This window comes from Ascaphus truei (assembly GCF_040206685.1).
Source record: "Ascaphus truei isolate aAscTru1 chromosome 3 unlocalized genomic scaffold, aAscTru1.hap1 SUPER_3_unloc_4, whole genome shotgun sequence".
NCBI classification, from domain to species: Eukaryota; Metazoa; Chordata; class Amphibia; order Anura; family Ascaphidae; genus Ascaphus; species Ascaphus truei.
Genome location: NW_027453827.1, coordinates 47649 through 75370, shown reverse-complemented (window position 1 = coordinate 75370; position 27722 = coordinate 47649). Strand labels below are relative to the sequence as shown.

Below are 27722 nucleotides of genomic sequence, written 5' to 3'. Positions count from 1 at the left end.
ATATATATATATATATATATATATATATATATATATATATTCACAGTATATATATATTCACAGTATATATACACACGATGAACCAATATACAAATAAATGTAGAAGGGTTATCAAAACCATACTGTCCTACAACCAAACACTTCTCCATACAGACACTACATTAAAATTAATTTCCTTTAATAATCCTAACTGATCTCACAATCTATATCATCACAAGCCAATGAAACACCTCACATTCCAATATAAATGATGCATAAAATCTATGCACCATATACATTCTGCAAATGAATCAACCAAGTAAACAAAAATCAATTAGCAATCATTATTTACATCCCTAAACAATTCACACTCCATCCTGAACAATGAAACAATTAACTAATTCACACCTGGAGCAGAACAATTTAGCCTGTGAAAAAATATAAGTTCCAACCAAAATCCAACCTTTAAAACCAAGGCTATCGCTGACCTCCCTCAAACACACAATACATTACCAAGGAATACATCTATCTAATTTTAAAATTCTTTAAACTCACAATAAAGCATAGCAGCATAGACAAATTAATTTAAAACACATCTAATCCAGCTTTTAAAACATAATCATTTATTACCCTGAATGTATACTGTATATCTCTCTAGACATATATACATACATACATACAGTGGCAAGAAATGATATACCACAAAAAAAAAATACACATGTTAAAAAAGCTTTTTAAAAAATGAATAAGTTAAATAAAATACATTTCTTTAGTTCACTTACCATTACTTGCCCCCACCGATTCCCGTTGCGCAGCTTACTCACGAACCAATCCACGATCAGGAACCCATAAAATAATAAACCATAAAAAAATAAACATTAAACTAAAAATCCAAATCAATCCACGGGTCTTCTACTTGTAATCCATCTTCATCTGTATTCTTCTTTCTTCTATCTCCTTCCAGCGGGGCGGGGCGGGGTCTTCTCCCCGTCTGCGGCCACGCCCTGGTCTTCTTTCTTGCCCGGAGGTCCTTCCTCCACGGCGTCTGGCTTCAAATTGAGACGACATAGGCTTTTAAAGGCCTATGATGTCACATTTTTCGTCATGGTTCCCACGGTCCTGATTGGGCCGTGAAAACTATGTGTTTTGGCCGACAAAAAAAAAATGATGACGTCACTTAAAGGCAATGAAAGCACAGCCAATCAGAATGGCTTTGCTTCAATTGCCTTTAAGATGACGTCATGAAAAGACACATGGCCGCCCTCACATGGTATGGTAGCCAATCAGAGCATGGGAACTCCATCCCTACTCTGATTGGCTCTAGTATACCATGTGACAGAGGCTTGGGGGGAAAAGGATGTGACGTCATTGAAAGCTTGTCACATGGTACTAGAGCCAATCAGAGCGTGGGAACTCCATCCCTACTCTGATTGGCTGTAGTATGTCACATCCTTTTTCCCCCCAAGCCTCTGTCACATGGTATATTAGAGCCAATCAGAGTAGGGATGGAGTTCCCACGCTCTGATTGGCTACCATACCATGTGAGGGCGGCCATGTGTCTTTTCATGACGTCATCTTAAAGGCAATTGAAGCAAAGCCATTCTGATTGGCTGTGCTTTCATTGCCTTTAAGTGACGTCATCATTTTTTTTTTTGTCGGCCAAAACACATGGTTTTCACGGCCCAGTCAGGACCGTGGGAACCATGACGAAAAATGTGACGTCATAGGCCTTTAAAAGCCTATGTCATCTCATTTTGAAGCCAGACGCCGTGGAGGAAGGACCTCCGGGCAAGAAAGAAGACCAGGGCGTGGCCGCAGACGGGGAGAAGACCCCGCCCCGCTGGAAGGAGATAGAAGAAAGAAGAATACAGATGAAGATGGATTACAAATAGAAGACCCGTGGATTGATTTGGATTTTTAGTTTAATGTTTATTTTTTTATGGTTTATTATTTTATGGGTTCCTGATCGTGGATTGGTTCGTGAGTAAGCTGCGCAACGGGAATCGGTGGGGGCAAGTAATGGTAAGTGAACTAAAGAAATGTATTTTATTTAACTTGTTAATTTTTTAAAAAGCTTTTTTAACATGTGTATTTTTTTTTTGTGGTATATCATTTCTTGCCACTGTATGTATGTATGTATATATGTCTAGAGAGATATATACATACAGGGTAAGAAATGATGTTGTTTTAAAAGCTTGATTTGATGTGTTTTAAATTAATTTGTCTATGCTGCTATGCTTTATTGTGAGTTTAAAGTATTTTAAAATTAGATAGATGTATTCCTTGGTATTGTATTGTGTGTTTGAGGGAGGTCAGCGATAGCCTTGGTTTTAAAGGTTGGATTTTGGTTGGTACTTATATTTTTTCACAGGCTAAATTGTTCTGCTCCAGGCGTAAATTAGTTAATTGTTTCATTGTTCAGGATGGAGTGTGAATTGTATAGAGATGTAAATAATGATTGCTAATTGATTTTTGTTTACTTGGTTGATTCATTTGCAGAATGTATATGGTGCATAGATTTTATGCATCATTTATATTGGAATTTGAGGTGTTTCATTGGCTTGTGATGATATAGATTGTGAGATCAGTTAGGATTATTAAAGGAAATTAATTTTAATGTAGTGTCTGTATGGAGAAGTGTTTGGTTGTAGGACAGTATGGTTTTGATAACCCTTCTACATTTATTTGTATATTGGTTCATCGTGTGTATATATACTGTGAATATATATATACTGTGAATATATATATATATATATATATATATATATATATATATATATATATATATATACTGTATATATATATATATATATATATATATATATATATAAATATCTGTATATATATATACAGTATATATATATAGTTGCATGATGAAGCCACTGTACAAATTCATGGGTGAAGGGTGGGTATCGGGCCACTGTGGCTTAACCCCTTAATCACCTTTGCGGTTATTATCTGATAAGGTGTTTAAGGGGTTAATTGATATCTGAATGTAATTGCAATGTATTGGCTTTGTATTTGCTATGTATGTTGTGGGCAAGACAAGGATTTTGCTGGCGACGGACACTTCGTATTGATGAGGTCAGTAGTACTTTATTTATTTGTATATGCTAGTTAATGTTTTTAATAATTGGCAATTAATCTATTATTCATATCTGGATAATAGTTATTTTGCACATTATTGTACTGTAGGTGTTGGGGGGGAGGGTGTATGTTTTGAATGTATAGGTCAGGTTTATTTTTTTTACATTCAGGGTTGGTTCCGTGGTTCTGCGTGGGACCTCTGGAGACCACCTGCGGGTATCCTCGGGTATCCCAAGGGTATCAGGCTGGTGGTTCCCCGGGTGACACATGCGGGGATGAAGCGGTGGTCTCACATCTGTGGGGGCAACGCCAACCCGTAGTCTGCGGGGATGACGATGTGTGGTCCCACTTCTGTGGGGGCACCGCCGACCCGTAGGTGCGGCGATGATGATGTGTGGTCCCACTTCTGTGGGGGCACCGCGGACCCGTAGTGAGCACTCGTGAGTTCCCCAGACCCCCGAAGGAACCACCCGAGGCCCCGCAGACACCTGTGGGTCTGACCCGGGGCTCCCAGACATCCGCGGGCCTACCGTGGGGACCCAATTGTGGCCCACGGTGACCCAAGGAGACCACCTGGGGGCCATGGTGCTGGCGGGACCCACCAGCAGGCCTCCAGAACCTGTGTAAAAAGAGCTGCTGGTAACTGTAGGTCTGTCCAGGTGCCCCGCCAGCCCACCCGGGACTCGCGTGGGGCTGCGTTATGAACCCTGTATGTAAAAGAATAAATCTTGTATTTATGGGGGGGGGGGCACAGGGGGTGGGTAATGTATTTAATAAATAGAATGATGTTTATTGTGGGGATGTGTATTGTTTTTATTGTGGGTACTGGGGGTAGGGGGGGGGGGGTCCCAACGGTATGTGGGTAGGCCTCCCTTGTGGGTAGTGGGTGGGTGGTTAGGCCTCACGGGTGGGGGAGTTAGTGTGGGAGGGTATGTAGGTGTCCCGAGTGGTGGGTGAGGGTGGGTTAACCCCTTAATGACTGTAGAGGTTAATAACCGCTATGGTGATTAAGGGGTTAGGGGACATTACTTTGAATGTTTTAATTTTTGTCTCTATTTTGCAGCAAGCAGTGGAGGGACCGTGGGTAGTGGGTAGTGGGTAGTGGGTGTGGGTGTGGTTATTTACACGGGATCCCCCTCCCCACATTTACATACAGTACACTGCACTCACAGAAACACAGGACAGGCAGATTTAACTGACACAATAGGGGGAGGGGGCTTACACAGATTAGTCAAAACAGGGAAGTTTAGCAGACACAATAGGGGGAGGGTTTTTTACATAGATTACAGTGAAGGCAGGGAAGTTTAAAACACACAATATGGGGAGGGGTTTTTACATAGATTACAGTGAAGGCAGGGAGGTTTAAAACACACATTAAAAATATGTATGTAATGTATTTATTGTTTATTCTGCCTTAACCCTTCATTGCTTTAGCGGCTATACGCTATGGTAATGAAGCAGCATTTCTGTATTTTTAATAATATTGTGCAGGAGCAGGGGGTTCCCTGAGCATTAATTTCTGGCTTTTTTATTGTGGGTAGTGGGGGTGGGTGAAGGAGGTATTAGCCCCAACGGTGGCTGTTTAGGGCTTGCGGGGGGTAGCGGGAGGGGTTAACCCCTTCATGACCGTAGCGGTATTAACTGCTACGGTCGTGAAGGGGTTAAGTGCACCAGCAACCCCCCTGCAAGTCCTAAACTCACACCAAGGGCCAAATACCCCCTTCACCCACCCCCGCTACCCACAATAAAGCGGGCACGGTGGGTTAACCCCTTCATTGCCTTAGCGGCTATACGCTATGGTAATGAAGCAGCATTTCTGTATTTTTAATAAAATTGTGCAGGAGCAGGGGGTTCCCTGAGCATTAATTTCTGGCTCAGGGAACCCCCTGCTCACTGTACAATATTATTAAAATACAGAAATGCTGCTTCGTTACCATAGCACATAGCCGCTTAGGTAAGGAACGAGTGTTTATTTATATGTGTTTTATTTATACTGTACATGTGCAGAGGGTCTCCGGAGCAGAAACGTTTTGGTTTTAGGTCCGGGGACCCCCTGCTCCCCGAGATACAGGCCCCTTTAGGGGGTGCCGGTATCCCTCTGCTTTGTTTACAGGCCGCGGTCACGTGATCGGGACCTTTTAAATAATTTTTAATGTGCCGATGTTTGCGCAGAGAGAGCAGCGGATCTCTCTCTGCTGCAAACACATCTCGCCCCCGCCGGCCCATAATATCAGTGATGTGCATATACAGTACTGTATGTGTACAGTACTGTATGTTAGGGGTTATAGAGGTTGTTGTTATACAGTATATATATATATATATAACTACTGTATATATATATACTGCATTACAATTCATGATTTCATGCTATCTGGCGGACACGCGAAGCATTGCAGCCTTTTAAATCCTGAACCTTTATAAATTAACACATCAGCCGCGCATCAGCCGGGCATGCGCTTGGCTGGGAAAGCAAACGCAACACGGCATGTTCCGGGTGAAAAGTGTCACATTCCAGGAACCAGCCAGAGACAAACCGGGTATTTGTTAGAATAAAGTTGGTCGCAGCAGTAGTCTACTTTAGCGCTGTTTTTTATTTTTATTTATATATATATATTTAATATGTGGTGGGTTTCGGGGTTCTGAGCTTGCTGGATTGTGTGTTTATTAACTTCTCTGGGACTGACCATCTCTCAAGTACAATGAGAATGGGAGATATGGACAATCTATTGCAAAGAAAAGAGTCCGAATGGATCTTTTGTATCAAAACATTAAGCCTGTATGGACTCAATGAGTGTTGACCCATCTAATATGATTGATATCTTTCAACCAAATTGACAGTGAGCTATATCAGCTACCATCCTATGCTCTCTATCACAGCTTCAATGGACCAACCCTATCCCATCCTATGCTCTCTATCACAGCTTCAATGGACCAACCCTAACCCATCCTATGCTCTCTGTCCCAGCTTCAATGGACCAACCCTAACCCATCCTATGCTCTCTATCACAGCTTCAATGGAATAACCCTAACCCAACCTATGCTCTCTATCACAGCTTCAATGGAATAACCCTAACCCATCCTATGCTCTCTGTCCCAGCTTCAATGGAATAACCCTAACCCAACCTATGCTCTCTGTCCCAGCTTCAATGGAATAACCCTAACCCAACCTATGCTCTCTGTCCCAGCTTAACCCTAACCCAACCTATGCTCTCTGTCCCAGCTTCAATGGACTAACCTTAACCCAACCTATGCTCTCTATCACAGCTTCAATGGACTAACCTTAACCCAACCTATGCTCTCTGTCCCCAGCTTCAATGGAATAACCCTAACCTAACCTATGCTCTCTGTCCCAGCTTCAATGGACTAACATTAACCCAACCTATGCTCTCTGTCCCAGCTTCAATGGAATAACCCTAACCCATCCTATGCTCTCTGTCCCAGCTTCAATGGAATAACCCTAACCCAACCTATGCTCTCTGTCCCAGCTTAACCCTAACCCAACCTATGCTCTCTGTCCCAGCTTCAATGGAATAACCCTAACCCAACCTATGCTCTCTGTCCGAGCTTAACCCTAACCCAACCAATGCTCTCTGTCCCAGCTTCAATGGAATAACCCTAACCCAACCTATGCTCTCTGTCCCAGCTTCAATGGAATAACCCTAACCCATCCTATGCTCTCTGTCCCAGCTTAACCCTAACCCAACCTATGCTCTTTGTCCCAGCTTCAATGGAATAACCCTAACCCAACCTATGCTCTCTATCCCAGCTTCAATGGAATAACCCTAACCCAACCTATGCTCTCTGTCCCAGCTTCAATGGAATAACCCTAACCCAACCTATGCTCTCTGTCCCAGCTTAACCCTAACCCAACCTATGCTCTCTGTCCCAGCTTCAATGGAATAACCCTAACCCAACCTATGCTCTCTATCACAGCTTCAATGGAATAACCCTAACCCAACCTATGCTCTCTGTCCCAGCTTAACCCTAACCCAACCTATGCTCTCTGTCCCAGCTTCAAATGAATAACCCTAACCCAACCTATGCTCTCTGTCCCAGCTTCAATGGAATAACCCTAACCCAACCTATGCTCTCTGTCCCAGCTTCAATGGAATAACCCTAACCCAACCTATGCTCTCTATCCCAGCTTCAATGGAATAACCCTAACCCAACCTATGCTCTCTGTCCCAGCTTCAATGGAATAACCCTAACCCAACCTATACTCTCTATCCCAGCTTCAATGGACCAACCCTAACCCAACCTATGCTCTCTATCCCAGCTTCAATGGAATAACCCTAACCCAACCTATGCTCTCTGTCCCAGCTTAACCCTAACCCAACCTACAGTATGCTCTCTATCCCAGCTTCAATGGAATAACCCTAACCCAACCTATGCTCTCTGTCCCAGCTTCAATGGAATAGCCCTAACCCATCCTATGCTCTCTGTCCCAGCTTCAATGGAATAACCCTAACCCAACCTATGCTCTCTGTCCCAGCTTCAATGGAATAACCCTAACCCAACCTATGCTCTCTGTCCCAGCTTCAATGGAATAACCCTAACCCATCCTATGCTCTCTGTCCCAGCTTAACCCTAACCCAACCTATGCTCTCTGTCCCAGCTTCAATGGAATAACCTTAACCCAACCTATGCTCTCTGTCCCAGCTTCAATGGAATAACCCTAACCCAACCTATGCTCTCTGTCCCAGCTTCAATGGAATAACCCTAACCCAACCTATGCTCTCTGTCCCAGCTTCAATGGAATAACCCTAACCCAACCTATGCTCTCTGTCCCAGCTTAACCCTAACCCAACCTATGCTCTCTGTCCCAGCTTCAATGGAATAACCCTAACCCAACCTATGCTCTCTGCCCCAGCTTCAATGGAATAACCCTAACCCAACCTATGCTCTCTGTCCCAGCTTCAATGGAATAACCCTAACCCAACCTATGCTCTCTGTCCCAGCTTCAATGGAATAACCCTAACCCAACCTATGCTCTCTGTCACAGCTTCAATGGAATAACCCTAACCCAACCTATGCTCTCTGTCCCAGCTTCAATGGAATAACCCTAACCCAACCTATGCTCTCTGTCCCAGCTTCAATGGAATAACCCTAACCCATCCTATGCTCTCTGTCCCAGCTTCAATGGAATAACCCTAACCCAACCTATGCTCTCTGTCCCAGCTTCAATGGAATAACCCTAACCCAACCTATGCTCTCTGTCCCAGCTTCAATGGAATAACCCTAACCCATCCTATGCTCTCTGTCCCAGCTTAACCCTAACCCAACCTATGCTCTCTATCCCAGCTTCAATGGAATAACCCTAACCCAACCTATGCTCTCTGTCCCAGCTTCAATGGAATAACCCTAACCCAACCTATGCTCTCTGTCCCAGCTTCAATGGAATAACCCTAACCCAACCTATGCTCTCTGTCCCAGCTTCAATGGAATAACCCTAACCCAACCTATGCTCTCTGTCCCAGCTTCAATGGAATAACCCTAACCCAACCTATGCTCTCTATCCCAGCTTCAATGGAATAACCCTAACCCATCCTATGCTCTCTGTCCCAGCTTCAATGGAATAACCCTAACCCATCCTATGCTCTCTGTCCCAGCTTAACCCTAACCCAACCTATGCTCTCTATCCCAGCTTCAATGGAATAACCCTAACCCAACCTATGCTCTCTGTCCCAGCTTCAATGGAATAACCCTAACCCAACCTATACTCTCTGTCCCAGCTTCAATGGAATAACCCTAACCCAACCTATGCTCTCTGTCCCAGCTTGGGGGACACACACAGTACAGGAGGGTCGCATTGCTCAGGGGAACACACCGCGGGAGGGACACTGGGCCGGGGGGACTCTGCGTGGGGGGGGACACTGCGTGGGGTGGAGACAGCGCGGGGGGGCACACAGCGGGGGGCACACAACGCTAAGCAAATGCTGTACAATGTATAAAAGTTACACACTGCGCGGGGTGGGACACTGCGCGGGGTGGGACACTGCACAGGGGGGGGACACTGTGCGGGGGGGACACTGCACGGGGGGACACTGCACGGGGGGGACACTGCACGGGGGGGACACTGCACGGGGGGGGACACTGCACGGGGGGGGACACTGCACGGGGGGGACACTGCACGGGGGGGACACTGCACGGGGGGGACACTGCACGGGGGGGACACTGCACGGGGGGACACTGCACGGGGGGGACACTGCACGGGGGGGGACACTGCACGGGGGGGGACACTGCACGGGGGGACACTGCACGGGGGGGACACTGCACGGGGGGACACTGCACGGGGGGACACTGCACGGGGGGACACTGCAAGGGGGGACACTGCACGGGGGGACACTGCACGGGGGACGGGACACTGCACGGGGGGGACACTGCACGGGGGGGATACTGCACGGGGGGATACTGCACAGGGGGATACTGCACGGGGGGATACTGCACAGGGGGGATACTGCACGGGGGGACACAGCGCTAAGCTAACGCTGTGCAATGTATACAAGGTACACACTGGGACACAGAGGGGGCCCACGCAATGCGCGGGGGACACTGTGGGGGGAGACACAAAGGTGGACACACAAATGGGGACACACACAGAGGGGGACACACACAAAAGGGGTACACACAGAGTGGGGGGGACACAGAGGGGGTGTGACACAGCGCGTGACAGTGTGTGACACAGACAATATGTGACACAATCAAATGGGACACAGTGTGTGACACAATCAGAGGGGGACGCACAGTGTGTGATACAATCAGAGGGGGACGCACAGTGCTGCACCATGTGTGTTACTGGAAGGGTCAGCGTTCAGGATAAATATGAAAAATGATAGGTCGGGAGGTGTCTGAGGGGTCAGAGGGGAAAGTGCGCATAGGAGGGGTCAGATCTTGCCCTGAGTCTGACCTTCTGGATCTGGTCCTGGTAATGGAGCAGGGGGAAGGTCAGAAGGTTACCAAGTGTCATCTTCTCCAGACTATGAAACTTCGTGCCCATTACTGCAAGAAAAAGGCACATACAGTACATGTTACACATACTACACATACACATTATACACATACTACACATACACATTATACACATACTACACATACACATTATACACATACTACACATATATTATACACATGTAGGGCACTTTCACTTATACACATACATATTATACACATACTGTACTACACATTCACATTATACACATACATATTATACACATACTACACATACATATTATACACATACTACACATACATATTATACACATACTACACATACATATTATACACATACATATTATACACATACATATGTAACGGGTATTCCCTATGAATATGACCGCTACTACCTGCTGTGCAACCTGTGTGGCTCTCAGGAGCCTAAGCCTCCGCTTGGGGAACCTGGGGTACATGCATATGATACATCTCGTGGTGCAACGCCTCCACCTGGGAGGGATCCCAACAGAGTGGATGAAGGCCCTCACAGGAAACAATCACACAAAGCGAGCAATATAAAACAGGACTGTCTTTACTGCATATTATAACGTATATCATCACATATCAACACAACCTCCATGCGCCACGGCGGACGCTAACCACACTGCGCCACGGCGGACGCTAACCACACTGCGCCACGGCGGACGCTAACCACTCTGGGCGTCACGTCGGACGCTAACCACTCCAGGCGTCACGGCGGACGCTAACCACTCCAGGCGTCCGGCGGACGCTAACCTCCCACAGAGTGATCCCACCCCGTGTCCAGTAACCCCCACCCAAATGTCTCGCACCCCCAAAGTCAAATACCACTGTGCATGTGTATGTGTGACTGCGCAGCCACTATGTCTGGTGATAGGCCTGGTTGGTGCACGTGAGTTGCAGGTTACCTGCCCGGGCTCCAGCCACGGGTACCGCGATATCACTGGAGATCCGCCCGATCCGACGTCCAGCGCGGATAATATCACCTTAGTCCCAGGGTCTTTGGTGGTGTTCTGAGCCCAGAACCCACCTCGCAGGGCCGCACAGATTCAGCACTGTGTCCCTGACTAAGCAACCAATTAATGGGGCAGTGTCCCTATCTAGGGCCTGTCCCTAAGCTCCACAAGCTACTAGGTGGCTCAGGACCTAACTGGGACCTTGGGGGCTGCTGGCCTAATGCAGAGGGTCACTGACCCCTGCATCCACCTCTTACCCCTAGCTGGTCCGGATCCTGACTGACTGCGTGGCTGCAAAACCCCGCGAAATGTATCTATCTTCCTGCAGGGCCATGCTTCAGCCCTATTGGCTCCCTGGGGTCATGTGTCTCTGCCCCTATGCACCCTGGGGGCTGGCAGTCTATTCTCGCGCATGCGCGAGCTGTCTGGGGCCTCCCGCGCTGTGCTCTGCCACTGCGCATGCGCAACAGCCCTATGTATGGCGGCGCCCTTCTCACCGGCCGCCGGGGACCCCAGCAACGCGATCGCGGCCTCGGCAACCGGCCCGATCGCGTCCCCGGCAACCGCCCGACCTCACCATAGCAACCGGCCCGATCGCGTCATAGCAACCGGCCGCACACACAACGCGCGCTCGCAACGGGGAAGGAGGGGGTGAGTGCGCAAGGGGGGACCTGGCTACATCCTCCCCCTGGTGAAAACTCCAACGTCCTCGCTTGGACCACATAACTTCCCAACAATGTACAAAAATTATATAATAAAAAATGCAGTAACTATATAACTTAGCACAGGTAACTCTAAACGAGATTGCATAACTCGTTGAGCATCACAATCACAGACTGTATCTTACTACGAGAACACTGCTGAGCCTCATAATGGGGTGCCCCCATTTGATCGTAGGTAACCCGAGTTGGCGGGTACCTGACTCGTTGACTCCGTCGGAGTTGTTCTTCGGCAACTCCCTCGGGGGAGTAATACGCATAGTCCTGAGGCCTAGCCTCTTCCCTTGAGGGGAGAAATGTCTCTGAGGGTACAAAACACGGGCTCTGTGGATCCAAAGGCTGGCCTGTTGGTGCCACCTTAGTAGGCATTGGCCTACGGGGCCCTTTACCCGTATCTCCTTCGGGAGATGCCCCTTCTGCAGGATGGTCCCTTTGAGAGGGTCCCTCCATAGGGTCTTCAGGAGTTTCAGAGTGAGTCTCGTTAGTTACAGTCTCTTGACCCACCTCTGATAAATCGAACTCACCGTTGAGCGGTGTGGCCTGGAGTTCCTCTTCTTCGTCTCCCACTTGGGGGATGGGGAGAAGGTGATTACGATGCCAAACCTTTACCCGGCCATCGGTGTCTCTGATGCGATAAACCGGGAGGCCAGGCATCTGTGACTCCACCTCATATACGCCATCTCTCCACCGGTCCGCCAGTTTATGTTTTCCGGGGATTCCCAAATTACGAAGTAACACTGCATCCCCAGGACGTAACTCTCGATACTTGACTTTATTGTCATATCGTCTCTTGTTACCAGCATTCAGTTTGGCTGTAGACTTCTCAGCCTGTTGGTAAGCTTGTTGCAGACTGTCTTTTAGCCTTTGCACGTACTTAAAATGAGTGGTATTGAGTATCCCGTCCGTTGATACTCGGAGACGCACATCTACTGGAAGTCTGGCCTCCCGCCCAAACATGAGGAAGTACGGGGAGAACCCAGTGGACTCATGGCGAGTACAGTTGTACGCGTGTACCAAAGTTTCTACATGACGACTCCATTCTGTTTTCTGCATTCCCTTCAGGGTTCCAAGCATGTCCAACAGGGTCCTGTTGAATCGTTCAGGTAAAGCATCTCCTTCAGGGTGGTACGGAGTCGTCCGGGATTTGGCGATGTTCAGCATTTTAAGTAATTCTCGGATCAGAGTACTCTCAAAATCTCGCCCTTGGCCGGAGTGAAGTCGGTTTGGAAGACCGTAATGAACGAAGAACTTTTCCCATAGAACTTTTGCGACCGTGATAGCCTTCTGGTCTTTTGTGGGGAAGGCCTGTGCATAGCGGGTGTAATGGTCCGTGATGACCAGCACATTACCGATTCCTCGACTATCAGGTTTGATACACAGGAAGTCCATACACACCAGGTCCATTGGACCAGAACTCTTAAGATGGGCCATGGGAGCGGCTCGGGTAGGCAACGTCTTGCGTTGAACGCACCGGGAACAACGGCGGCAGTGGTGTTCCACCGCTTCCCGCATCTTGGGCCAGAAAAACCGGTCTCGGACTAGCCCAAAAGTCTTCTCTACACCGAGATGCCCGTGTTCATCATGTAGAGACTTCAACACCATATATCTCAAGTTTTGGGGTAGAACTAGTTGTCGCCTATCAGGGTGGTTATGATATTGGACTACCCTATAGAGCAAACAATTATCTATCTCGAACTTGTCCACCTCACGCATGAGTAACGCGACCAGATCTCGGGGAGCACTCTTCAATAGAGCGGGGTTCTTCCGTTGAACGGCTTGCCGGATTATGCTGATTACGGGATCTCTTAATTGATAGTCCACTAAGTCTTTCCATCTTATGACTTTGTCGTGGGTTATGTTCATTCCTGCGGGATCGCAGTAGACAGCAGGGATCGCCTGCGACTGGCACCCTAACGAATCGGCAACTCTTAGTTCAGAGAAGGCTACCTGATCATTGATGACGGCCGCTATACTACACATTGCTCGCATCCCAGGTCCAGGGATCTCTTCCCATTCATCATCATCAGGGGTGGCACTCAATCCTGGTCGTCGTGATAGAGCATCGGCCCCAACGTTCAAAGGCCCTGGCTTGTACTTCAGGGAGAATCGGTAGTTACATAGTGTCGCCAGCCATCAGTGTCCGGCTGCATCCAATTTGGCGGAAGTATTGATGTACGTGAGGGGATTGTTATCGGTCCTTACCTCAAACGTAACACCATAGAGGTAATCATGAAGTTTCTCCGTGATCGCCCATTTGAGAGCCAGGAACTCTAACTTGTGTACCGGATATTTCTGCTCACTGGGTGTCAGACTGCGGCTGATGTAGGCTACAGGCCGAAGACCCTCGGGGTGCTTCTGATGCAGGACAGCGCCCAGTCCATTGAGACTGGCATCCACATGCAGGACATATGGTTGTTCTGGGTCAGCATATGCAAGCACTGGTGCTTCCGTCAGGCTTTTCTTCAAGTTCAGGAAGGCCCGTTCACACTCAGGCGTCCACTTATCGCCAAACGGTTGACGGGCCGACGTGGCCTTTCTCCCAGTATCTTCAGGGTATATCTTCAGCAAATTGTTCAGGGGTTTAGCTCGACTAGAGTACCCTTCCACGAACCGACGGTAATACCCACAGAAACCGAGGAAGGACCGCAGTTCCGTGACATTATCGGGACGCGGCCAGTTCACCACCGCTTCTACCTTGGCTGGGTCAGTAGCAATCCCTTGAGCAGACACGATGTGTCCCACGTAGGTCACCGAGGTGTGACAAAACCTACACTTGTCGAGTGATAGCTTCAATCCTTATTGTCCAAGACGATCTATCACCTTCAGCAGCCTCTCCTCGTGTTCTTCTAAGGTCTTTCCGAAGACAATGATGTCATCCAGGTAAACCAGACACTCCCGAGGGTTCATGTCCCCTATTGTCTTTTCCATCAGCCGCTGGAAGGTAGCAGGGGCTCCACATATACCTTGGGGCATACGCGTAAACTGGTAGAAGCCCAGAGGACAGACGAAGGCAGTCTTTTCCTGATCCTCTTCAATCATGGGTACCTGGTAGTACCCAGATCGCAAATCGAGCACACTAAACCATTGGCTCCCGTTCAGAGCATTCAGGATCTCTTCAATACGAGGTAGATTGTATTGGTCAGGTACCGTACGATTATTCAGAGTTCGATAATCGACGCACAATCTTACAGATCCATTCTTCTTCCTTACTTATGCATAAGGACTCCGTGACTCCGTCAGTATTCCAGCGGTCTTCATCTCCTCCAGGACATCCCTTACATCGTCCACATCCCTGGGGGCGATACGACGAGAGCGTTCACGGAACGGAGTGGCGTCACTCAGCCTAATAGTGTGTTGGGCGCTGCGACTGCGGCCCACATCCATCTCGCTGGTAGAAAATACTGTTCTTTTTTCCTTCAGCTTGTCCGTCAGTCGACCCTTCCACTCAGTTGGCAGGGTCGAGTCTCCGAAGTTGAAGTCCAGGTCGACTAACTGCTCACCTACTGCAGCGGCGTTCACCTGGGGCGCTGTTTCTACCGGGCTGACGGGATATATACTGCCCAGACTTTGTCCTACATCGATGTCCATTGGAAATGGAGAGATGTTTTGAATATACACATGGGTTCGGAGAGGAATTCGGGTCGTCCACTCTCTTACTTCAGGTATTACCCTATATCCTCTCTGGATCTCTTCCTCAGGGTCACTTTCCAAAGAGAACAGATGATCGGTCTCCTCCCGATCCGGATAACAGCACCAGACGGCCAGGCGTTTCACTCCCCCTGGTGAAATGGTCGTCAGTCCGCGTTGACGATTGTAGAGGTCCCCGTGACGCTCTAGGGCATATACTCGGTTGCACTCCTCTCTCAGTACAGGATCCAGGCGTGTATTGGCCATTGGCAATTCATTAGTCTCCTTCAAGTAGGCTCTGATTACAGCTCGTACTATATCCGTATTTGTCCCCAGGATGACCGGGTACTGACACTGTCCTTGAGGCTTCGGGCATACCATTGCCTCCACATGCATGGGATGTTTCTTGCCGGTATTCAATTGAAGTATCTCCAGTTGAACGCTCACAATCCCATCGATAGGGTAATCCTCGTTGCTCAACCCCCTCACCTTCATATGTTCCGCCGACCGCAGGGGACAATGCTTCAGGTGCTGGTCGTAGAAGTGCCGGTATATTATGGTCACTTGAGACCCGGTGTCCAATAGAGCAGCAGCATAGACTCCCTCTACTACCACACGTACGATGGCCGAAGGGCCCACCTGACAGTAACCATCTCCCCCTGGAGTTCCTTCGCCTGGGCTCAGGTCAGGAGGGGCTTTGGAAGGCGTGGGGGGGGCCTCGGTGGTTTTGGCTTCTGAGGTCTGCCTCTGACAGATCATAGCCCTGGCCGAGCTTCCTTTACGGGGCGTTTCCTTTTCTTGGGTGACTCCATTAGGGCACTCTCTAGAGAAATGGCCTTTCTGTCCACAGTTATAGCAGACGACGTCTTTGAGGTCCAGTCGTCTTGGGTAAGTGGGGGAGGATCTCCCCGAAGCCCGCCCTTTCGTTGAGGGCGACTTGAGTGGCGCATCTTCCTCTTTGACAGGTGTCTTGGTCCGGCGAGCGGAGGCTCCCGGGGTGTCACTGGCCGGAGGATCTCTGACCTTGGTGCCTGCATGCAGCTTGGTATAGGCCTCATGCTCTTTTACGATCCCCAGAATGTCCATGAAGGTAGGGGGAGGTCCCTCCTTTAGTGAGCACCTGATCATGATCACGATGTGATGCGTGGGGATGGCCCCTCGGAGGAACTGCTTGTGCCGATATTCGTCCATCTCTGAAGCTAGGATGAGGCCGCAAGTTCGCAATTTCCACAGGACCAGCTGGATGCGTTGCAGGAAGTCGGACAGGTCTTCCTTCTCCTTCTGTCGGAGAGCGTAATATTTGAACCACAGCTCGCTCTCCTCTTCCTCTTTGCCATAGATCTGGACTAACAGGTCTACCATCTGATGAGCAGAGAGATCAGGGTCTTGGTCACGCTGTGCACTGACCATGGTGGCCGCTGGGGGTCGTAGGCTTTCCAGGATTCTATGCCGTCTGACCGTTTCAGAGCAGGGCCATTCGTCGATCACCTTGAGGGTGTGCTCCTTCCAAGAATCGATACTTTCTTCGCCTGTGGGGACAGGAACCGTTCCTGAGAACGCCTTCAATTTCCTATAATTTTGGGCTTGGGCGGACGTAGTTATCGCTTCCACAAGCTGCGGGAATGTCACTCCTAGCAGGGAGCCGTCATTGTCGGAGCCACTGGCTATCGCTGCTCGCTGCCTGTTAGGGGTTGGGGTAGAACTGTTCACGGACCGGTTAGTAACCGGTGATGTTGGCGGACTACCGGCCCAGCTGGTGGCCCCTTGCCTAGCATCAGAAGAGAAGGTCACTCTGGGTAGGGATATATCTGATCGGATGGGTGTACTGGCGGCCATATCTCTGTCGTCCCAACCCTCATGTCTGGGGAGGGAAGTGACGTGACTGGAAACAGTTCCCGGGTAAATTAGAGGGCACCCTTGCGGCAAAGTCTCTGGTAGATACACTACTCGTGGGCCTCTATCAGAAAGTATAGCTTGTTCAGTGGCTAGCAATAGGGTGTTCTCTTGCCGGTCAATGTTATAGTGCTTGTTGATGAGGCGGGCGCCCGCCAGACCAGGTAATGTCCTTACTGCGCTGCAGACAGTAAACATGGAGACATCAGCAGGCACCCCGTCTACGGCGACCACGTGTCGCAGAAGCTCTCCTAGCTTTTCGGCCCAGTCGGCCACTTGTTTGGGCGTGAGCGCAGACATGCTGACTGACGGGGTAACGGTAACTACAAAGTGGGGCACCCCAGGACTATCTCAGCAGCACTATCTCAGCAGCGCCTCCAAATGTAACGGGTATTCCCTATGAATATGACCGCTACTACCTGCTGTGCAACCTGTGTGGCTCTCAGGAGCCTAAGCCTCCGCTTGGGGAACCTGGGGTACATGCATGCTATACATCTCGTGGTGCAACGCCTCCACCTGGGAGGGATCCCAACGGAGTGGAAGAAGGCCCTCACAGGAAACAATCACACAAAGCGAGCAATATAAAACAGGACTGTCTTTACTGCATATTATAACGTATATCATCACATATCAACACAACCTCCATGCGCCACGGCGGACGCTAACCACACTGCGCCACGGCGGACGCTAACCACACTGCGCCACGGCGGACGCTAACCACTCTGGGCGTCACGTCGGACGCTAACCACTCCAGGCGTCACGGCGGACGCTAACCACTTCAGGCGTCACGACGGACGCTAACCTCCCACAGAGTGATCCCACCCCGTGTCCAGTAACCCCCACCCAAATGTCTCGCACCCCCAAAGTCAAATACCACTGTGCATGTGTATGTGTGACTGCGCAGCCACTATGTCTGGTGATAGGCCTGGTTGGTGCACGTGAGTTGCAGGTTACCTGCCCGGTCTCCAGCCACGGGTACCGCGATATCACTGGAGATCCGCCCGATCCGACGTTGTCCTCCAGCGCGGATAATATCACCTTCTCCCAGGGTCTTTGGTGGTGTTCTGAGCCCAGAACCCACCTCGCAGGGCCGCACGGATTCAGCACTGTGTCCCTGACTAAGCAACCAATTAATGGTGCAGTGTCCCTATCTAGGGCCTGTCCCTAAGCTCCACAAGCTACTAGGTGGCTCAGGACCTAACTGGGACCTTGGGGGCTGCTGGCCTAATGCAGAGGGTCACTGACCCCTGCATCCACCTCTTACCCCTAGCTGGTCCGGATCCTGACTGCCTGAGTGGCTGCAAAACCCCGCGAAATGTATCTATCTTCCTGCAGGGCCATGCTTCAGCCCTATTGGCTCCCTGGGGTCATGTGTCTCTGCCCCTATGCACCCTGGGGGCTGGCAGCCTATTCTCGCGCATGCGCGAGCTGTCTGGGGCCTTCCGCGCTGTGCTCTGCCACTGCCGGCCGCCGGGGACCCCAGCAACGCGATCGCGGCCTCGGCAACCGGCCCGATCGCGTCCCCGGCAACCGCCCAACCTCACCGTAGCAACCGGCCCGATCGCGTCATAGCAACCGGCCGCACACACAACGCGCGCTCGCAACGGGGAAGAAGGGGGTGAGTGCGCAAGGGGGGACCTGGCTACACATATTATACACATACATATTATACACATACTACACATACATATTATACACATACTACACATACATATTATACACATACATATTACACACATACACATTATACACATACATATTATACACATGTAGGGCACTTTCACTTATACACATACTACACATACATATTATACACATACTACACATACATATTATACACATACACATTATACACATACACATTATACACATACATATTATACACATACTACACATACATATTATACACATACTGTACTACACATTCACATTATACACATACTACACATACATATTATACACATACTACACATACATATTATACACATACTGTACTACACATTCACATTATACACATACTACACATACATATTATACACATACTGTACTACACATTCACATTATACACATACTACACATACATATTATACACATACTACACATACATATTATACACATACATATTATACACATACTACACATACATATTATACACATACTACACATACATATTATACACATACTACACATACATATTATACACATACTACACATACATATTATACACATACTACACATACATATTATACACATACTACACATACATATTATACACATACTACACATACATATTATACACATACTACACATACATATTATACACATACTACACATACATATCATACACATACTACACATACATATTATACACATACTGTACTACACATTCACATTATACACATACATATTATACACATACTACACATACATATTATACACATACTACACATACATATTATACACATACTACACATACATATCATACACATACTACACATACATATTATACACATACTACACATACATTTTATACACATACTACACATACATATTATACACATACTACACATACATATTATACACATACTACACATACATATTATACACATACTACACATACATATTATACACATACACATTATACACATAATACACATTATACACATACATATTATACACATTATACACATAATACACATTATACACATAATACACATTATACATATACATATTATACACATAATACACATTATACACATACACATTATACACATAATACACATACATATTATACACATAATACACATTATACACATATACATTATACACATAATACACATTATACACATACATATTATACACATTATACACATACATATTATACACATATACATTATACACATAATACACATTATACACATACATATTATACACATACACATCATACACATTATATACATACATACATATGTAGCACTGTTTCCCTCTGAACACAGAAGCTACAACTGCTGTATGGCTTGCAGGAGCCTAAGGCTAAGGCCCCGGTAACTCAGCTGCAACGCGCGCCCGCGAGATTGGCGGCGCGTGCAGCCGATTCCCAGGTCTGCAGCTCACTGCAGGAAGAGAGACCGGGGGGGCGTGGAGGGGGAGTGACGGGGGCGCGGCCATGACGTCACCCGGCAGGTTCGCCCTCATTGGCTGAACCGCCGGGGGGCGTGCCTAATCGCTCGTCGCGAGTCCTGCTCTCAATTCTATTGAGAGCAGGAGCAACTCAGCGGGGTCAAGGCCTAAGCCTCCGCACTGAGAGCCTGGGGTATATATATGTTCACAATCTCGTGGTGCAACACCTCCACCTGAGAGGGATCCTGACAGAGCGGGAGGGCCCCTCACAGGACACAACCCAATAACACACAATTGGTATGCTAAAACAAGAATAACCTTTACTGTACATATATATCGCTTATTACTCTATAAGTTCCCAACAGTAAAACCCTCCCACCTCCAGAAAGCGGCGGCACCTGGGCGTTCAAATATCTTCACAAAGAATCCGACCACCTCCTGGGCGACGTCCGGTTCCACCAGCGTGATGATCTGTCAGGGCTGTCCACCCTGAGTATAGTCCCGCTCTCTCTGCGGAGTAGGCCTGATCCCAAGCCTCTATGAGGGCAGCGCAGTGTCCGCCGTGTCCCTTACTGTCACTACATATAACACTAAGGGGCAGGGTACCTAACCTAGGGCCTGTCCCTGAAGCACCACAACCTGTAATATGGCTCAGTACCTAACTGGGGCCTAGGGGGCTGCTGGCCTAACGCAGTGGGTCACAGACCCCTGCACTCACCTCCTACCCCTAGCTCTTCCTGGTCCTGACTGACTAGTGTGGGTTCTGTGACCGCTTCCTAGTCCCTGCCTGGGAGGATCCTAACACCCTATTGGTTTCCTGGCGTCAGGTGGTGCGTTCTAAGGCTCATGGGACTTGTAGTCCCTGCCAAGAGTATTCTCCTATTGGTGGGGTTTTGCGCGCTACTTACTGTGCATGCGCGACTTGCCTGAGTGCCCCGTCATCCTAATCTCTCTGCGCATGCGTGCGCAATCTAAAATGGCGGCCCACGCTAACCGGGTGTGCCACGAGCTCCCGCGACTGGCTCGCCACCTCATACGCCTTCTCCCTTTGTTGTGGCCAGCCGATGGGTCTGTCACTGAATCCGGCGGCACCCGCAACTGCCGCCAAGGTAAGGGGGGGGTAAGGAAACCCAAGAGACTAGGGCTATACACTCCCCCCCGGTAAAATCGCAATGTCCTCGCTTGGGCCACATTCTTAAGCAACTATATACAGCAGTTATATAATGAAAAATTGCATGACATCATTATATAATAAAAATGTAACAATCAAATACAATCTTACACAATATTGCTCTATATCAGATTGCACATTTCACTGAACATCACTATTACAGACTGCACTTTACTGCGAGCCCACTGCTGAGCCTCATAATGGGGTGCCCCAATTTGGTCATAGGTTACCCGGTTTGGAGGGTACCTTACTCTTTGGCTCCTACGGAGCTGTTCTTCAGCAACTCCCTCTGGGGAGTAATAGGTACAGTCCTGAGGCTCAGCCTCTTCCTTTGAGGGGAGAAATGTCTCTGAACAGTCTCTGTTTGGCACAAAGCACGGGCTCTGTGGATCCAAAGGCTGGCCTGTTGGAGCCACCTTAGTAGGCGTTGGCCTACGGGGCCCTTTACCCGTAGCTCCTCCGGGAGATGCTTCTTCAGTGGAATAGTTCCTTTGAGAGGGTCCTTCCATTGGATCTTCAGGAGTTTCAGAGTTGGTATAATTATTTACAGTCTTGAACAATCTCTGAGGAATCGGTCTCACCGTTCAGCGGTGTGGCCAGTATTTCTGCTTCCTCGTCTCCCACTTGTGGAATGGGGAGATGATTACGATGCCAAACCTTTACCCGGCCTTCAGTGACTCTACCTCATATACACCATCTCTCCATCGGTCCGACAATTTATGTTTTCCTGGAACTCCCAGATTACGAAGCAGCACAGCATCCCCAGGACGTAGCTCCCGATATTTGACTTTATGGTCGTATCGTCTTTTGTTGCCGGCATTCAGTTTAGCGGCAGACTTCTCAGCCTGTTGGTAAGCTTGTTGCAAACTGTCCTTAAGTCTTTGCACATATTGGAAATGTGTAGCATTATGTATCCTATCCGTCGAGACCCGCAGGCGTACATCTACTGGCAGTCTCGCCTCTCGCCTAAACATAAGGAAGTACAGTATGGGGAGAATCCAGTTGACTCGTGGCAGGTACAGTTGTACGCGTGTACTAAGGTCTCCACGTGTTGACTCCATTCAGTCTTCTGAGCACCCTTCAGGGTTCCGAGCATGTCCAATAAGGTCCGATTAAATCGTTCTGGCAAAGCGTCTCTCGAAATCCCGGCCTTGATCGGAGTGAAGGTGATTTGGAAGACCATAGTGGACGAAATACTTCCCCCATAGAATTTTTGCCACTGTGATGGCTTTCTGGTCTTTAGTGGGGAAAGCTTGAGCATACCGTGTATTATGGTCCGTGATGACCAACACGTTGCTTATTCATCTGGTGTCGGGCTCAATGCACAGGAAGTCCATGCACACTAGATCCATTGGGCCAGAGCAATTCAGATGGCCCATGGGTGCTGCTCGGGTGGGCAGAGTCTTGTGTTGTATACATTGGGAACATCGGCGGCAATGTTGTTCTAACGCGTCTCACATCTTGGGCCAGAAGAAACGGTCTCGGACCAACCCAAAGGTCTTCTCTACGCCGAGATGACATGCTCATCATGTAGGGATTTCAACACCATATACTGTAAGTTCCAAGGTAGAACCAATTGTCGCCTATCAGGGTGATTGTGATATTGTATCACACGATAGAGTAAGCAATTGTCGATTTCAAATTTGTACGCCTCTCGCATCAGCAATGCAACCATGTCTCTAGGGGCAGGTTTCAGGAGAGCGGGGTTCTTCCTTTGAACAGCTTGCCAAATGATGCTGGTTACAGGATCTCTTATTTGATAGTCCACCAGGTCTTTCCATCATATTACTTTGTCGTGAGTTATATTCATATCCCCTTTGGATCGCAGTAGGCGGCTGGGATAGCCTGCGACTAGCATCCTAAGGAGTCTGCAATCCGTAGTTCCGAAAAGGCCACTCTTTATTATATGGAGTAGCACTCAGTCCAGGTCGTCGGGATAGAGCGTCAGCTCCGATGTTCACATACACATATATATTATACACATATATATTATACACATACATATTATACACATACACATTATACACATACACATTATACACATACTATACATACATATTATACATATACTACACACACATTATACACATACATATTATACACATGCAACACGTACATATTATACACATACACATTATACACATACATATTATACACATGCAACACGTACATATTATACACATACATATTATACACATGCACATACACATTATACACATACACACACATATTATACACATATTATACACATACTACACATACACATTATACACATACACATTATACACATACACATTATACACATGCAACACGTACATATTATACACATACATATTATACACATGCACATACATATTATACACATACACACACATATTATACACATATTATACACATACTACACATACATATTATACACATACACATACATATTATATACATACTACACATACATATTATACACAAACGACACATTCATATTATACACAAACACATGCTACAAATTATACACATGCTACACATACACATTATACACATTCACATTATACACATACATATTATACACATACTACACATACATATTATACACATACTACACATACATATTATACACATACTACACATACATATTATACGCATACTACACATACATATTATACACATACTACACATACATATTATACACATACTACACATACATATTATACACATACTACACATACATATTATACACATACTACACATACATATTATACACATACTACACATACATATTATATACATACATATTATACACATACATATTATACACATACTACACATACATATTATACACATACTACACATACATATTATACACATACTACACATACATATTATACACATACTACACATACATATTATACACATACTACACATACATATTATACACATACTACACATACATATTATAAACATACTGTACTACACATTCACATTATACACATACATATTATACACATACTACACATACATATTATACACATACTACACATACATATTATACACATACATATTATACACATACTACACACACATATTATACACATACTACACATACATATTATACACATACTACACATACATATTATACACATACTACACATACATATTATACACATACACATTATACACATACTACACATACATATTATACACATGCACATACATATTATACACATACACACACATATTATACATACATATTATACACATACACATACTACACATACATATTATATACATACTACACATACATATTATACACAAACGACACATTCATATTATACACAAACACATGCTACACATTATACACATGCTACACATACACATTATACACATTCACATTATACACATACATATTATACACATACTACACATACATATTATACACATACTACACATACATATTATACACATACTACACATACATATTATACACATTCATATTATACACATACATATTAAACACATACATATTATACACATACATATTATACACATACATATTATACACATACTACACACACATATTATACACATACTACACATACATATTATACACATACATATTATACACATACTACACATACATATTATACACATACTACACATACATATTATACACATACTACACATACAGTACATATTATATACATACACATTATACACATACTACACATACATATTATACACATACTACACATACATATTATACACATACATATTATACACATACTACACATACATATTATACACATACTACACATACATATTATACACATACTACACATACATATTATACACATACTACACATACATATTATACACATACTACACATACATATTATACACATACTACACATACATATTATACACATACTACACATACACATTATACACATACTACACATACACATTATACACATACATATTATACACATACTACACATACATATTATACACATACTACACATACAGTACATATTATATACATACACATTATACACATACTACACATACATATTATACACACATTATACACATTATACACATACTACACATACATATTATACACATACTACACATACATATTATACACACACATATTATACACATACTACACATACACGTACATATTATACACATACTACACATACATATTATACACATACTACACATACATATTATACACACACATTATACACATACACATTATACACATACTACAAATACATATTATACACACACATATTATACACATACATATTATACACATACTACACATACATATTATACACATACTACACATACACATACTACACATACATATTATACACATACTACACATACATATTATACACATACATATTATACACATACTACACATACACATTATACACATACTATGCATACATATTATACACATACTACACATACATATTATACACATACTACACATACATATTATACACATACTACACATACATATTATACACATACTACACATACATATTATACACATACTACACATACATATTATAAACATACTGTACTACACATTCACATTATACACATACATATTATACACATACTACACATACATATTATACACATACTACACATACATATTATACACATACATATTATACACATACTACACACACATATTATACACATACTACACATACATATTATACACATACTACACATACATATTATACACATACTACACATACATATTATACACATACACATTATACACATACTACACATACATATTATACACATGCACATACATATTATACACATACACACACATATTATACATACATATTATACACATACACATACTACACATACATATTATATACATACTACACATACATATTATACACAAACGACACATTCATATTATACACAAACACATGCTACACATTATACACATGCTACACATACACATTATACACATTCACATTATACACATACATATTATACACATACTACACATACATATTATACACATACTACACATACATATTATACACATACTACACATACATATTATACACATTCATATTATACACATACATATTAAACACATACATATTATACACATACATATTATACACATACATATTATACACATACTACACACACATATTATACACATACTACACATACATATTATACACATACTACACATACATATTATACACATACTACACATACATATTATACACATACTACACATACATATTATACACATACTACACATACAGTACATATTATATACATACACATTATACACATACTACACATACATATTATACACATACTACACATACATATTATACACATACATATTATACACATACTACACATACATATTATACACATACTACACATACATATTATACACATACTACACATACATATTATACACATACTACACATACATATTATACACATACTACACATACATATTATACACATACTACACATACATATTATACACATACTACACATACACATTATACACATACTACACATACACATTATACACATACATATTATACACATACTACACATACATATTATACACATACTACACATACATATTATACACATACTACACATACACATTATACACATACTACACATACATATTATACACATACTACACATACAGTACATATTATATACATACACATTATACACATACTACACATACATATTATACACACATTATACACATTATACACATACTACACATACATATTATACACATACTACACATACATATTATACACACACATATTATACACATACTACACATACACGTACATATTATACACATACTACACATACATATTATACACATACTACACATACATATTATACACACACATTATACACATACACATTATACACATACTACAAATACATATTATACACACACATATTATACACATACATATTATACACATACTACACATACATATTATACACATACTACACATACACATACTACACATACATATTATACACATACTACACATACATATTATACACATACATATTATACACATACTACACATACACATTATACACATACTATGCATACATATTATACACATACTACACATACATATTATACAC

The 27722-nt window shown here is 44.9% G+C and overlaps 1 protein-coding gene across 1 annotated transcript in view; it reads right to left on the bottom strand.

Moving 5' to 3' along the window:
• Window positions 1–27722, bottom strand: part of LOC142473341 (dynein heavy chain domain-containing protein 1-like) — a 434059-nt gene that overhangs the window by 385973 nt on the left and 20364 nt on the right. Inside the window, exon 4 of the mRNA XM_075580578.1 lies at window positions 9974–10065. Coding sequence (XP_075436693.1) covers window positions 9974–10065 — 92 coding nt within the window. The remainder of the gene's footprint in view (window positions 1–9973; window positions 10066–27722) is intronic.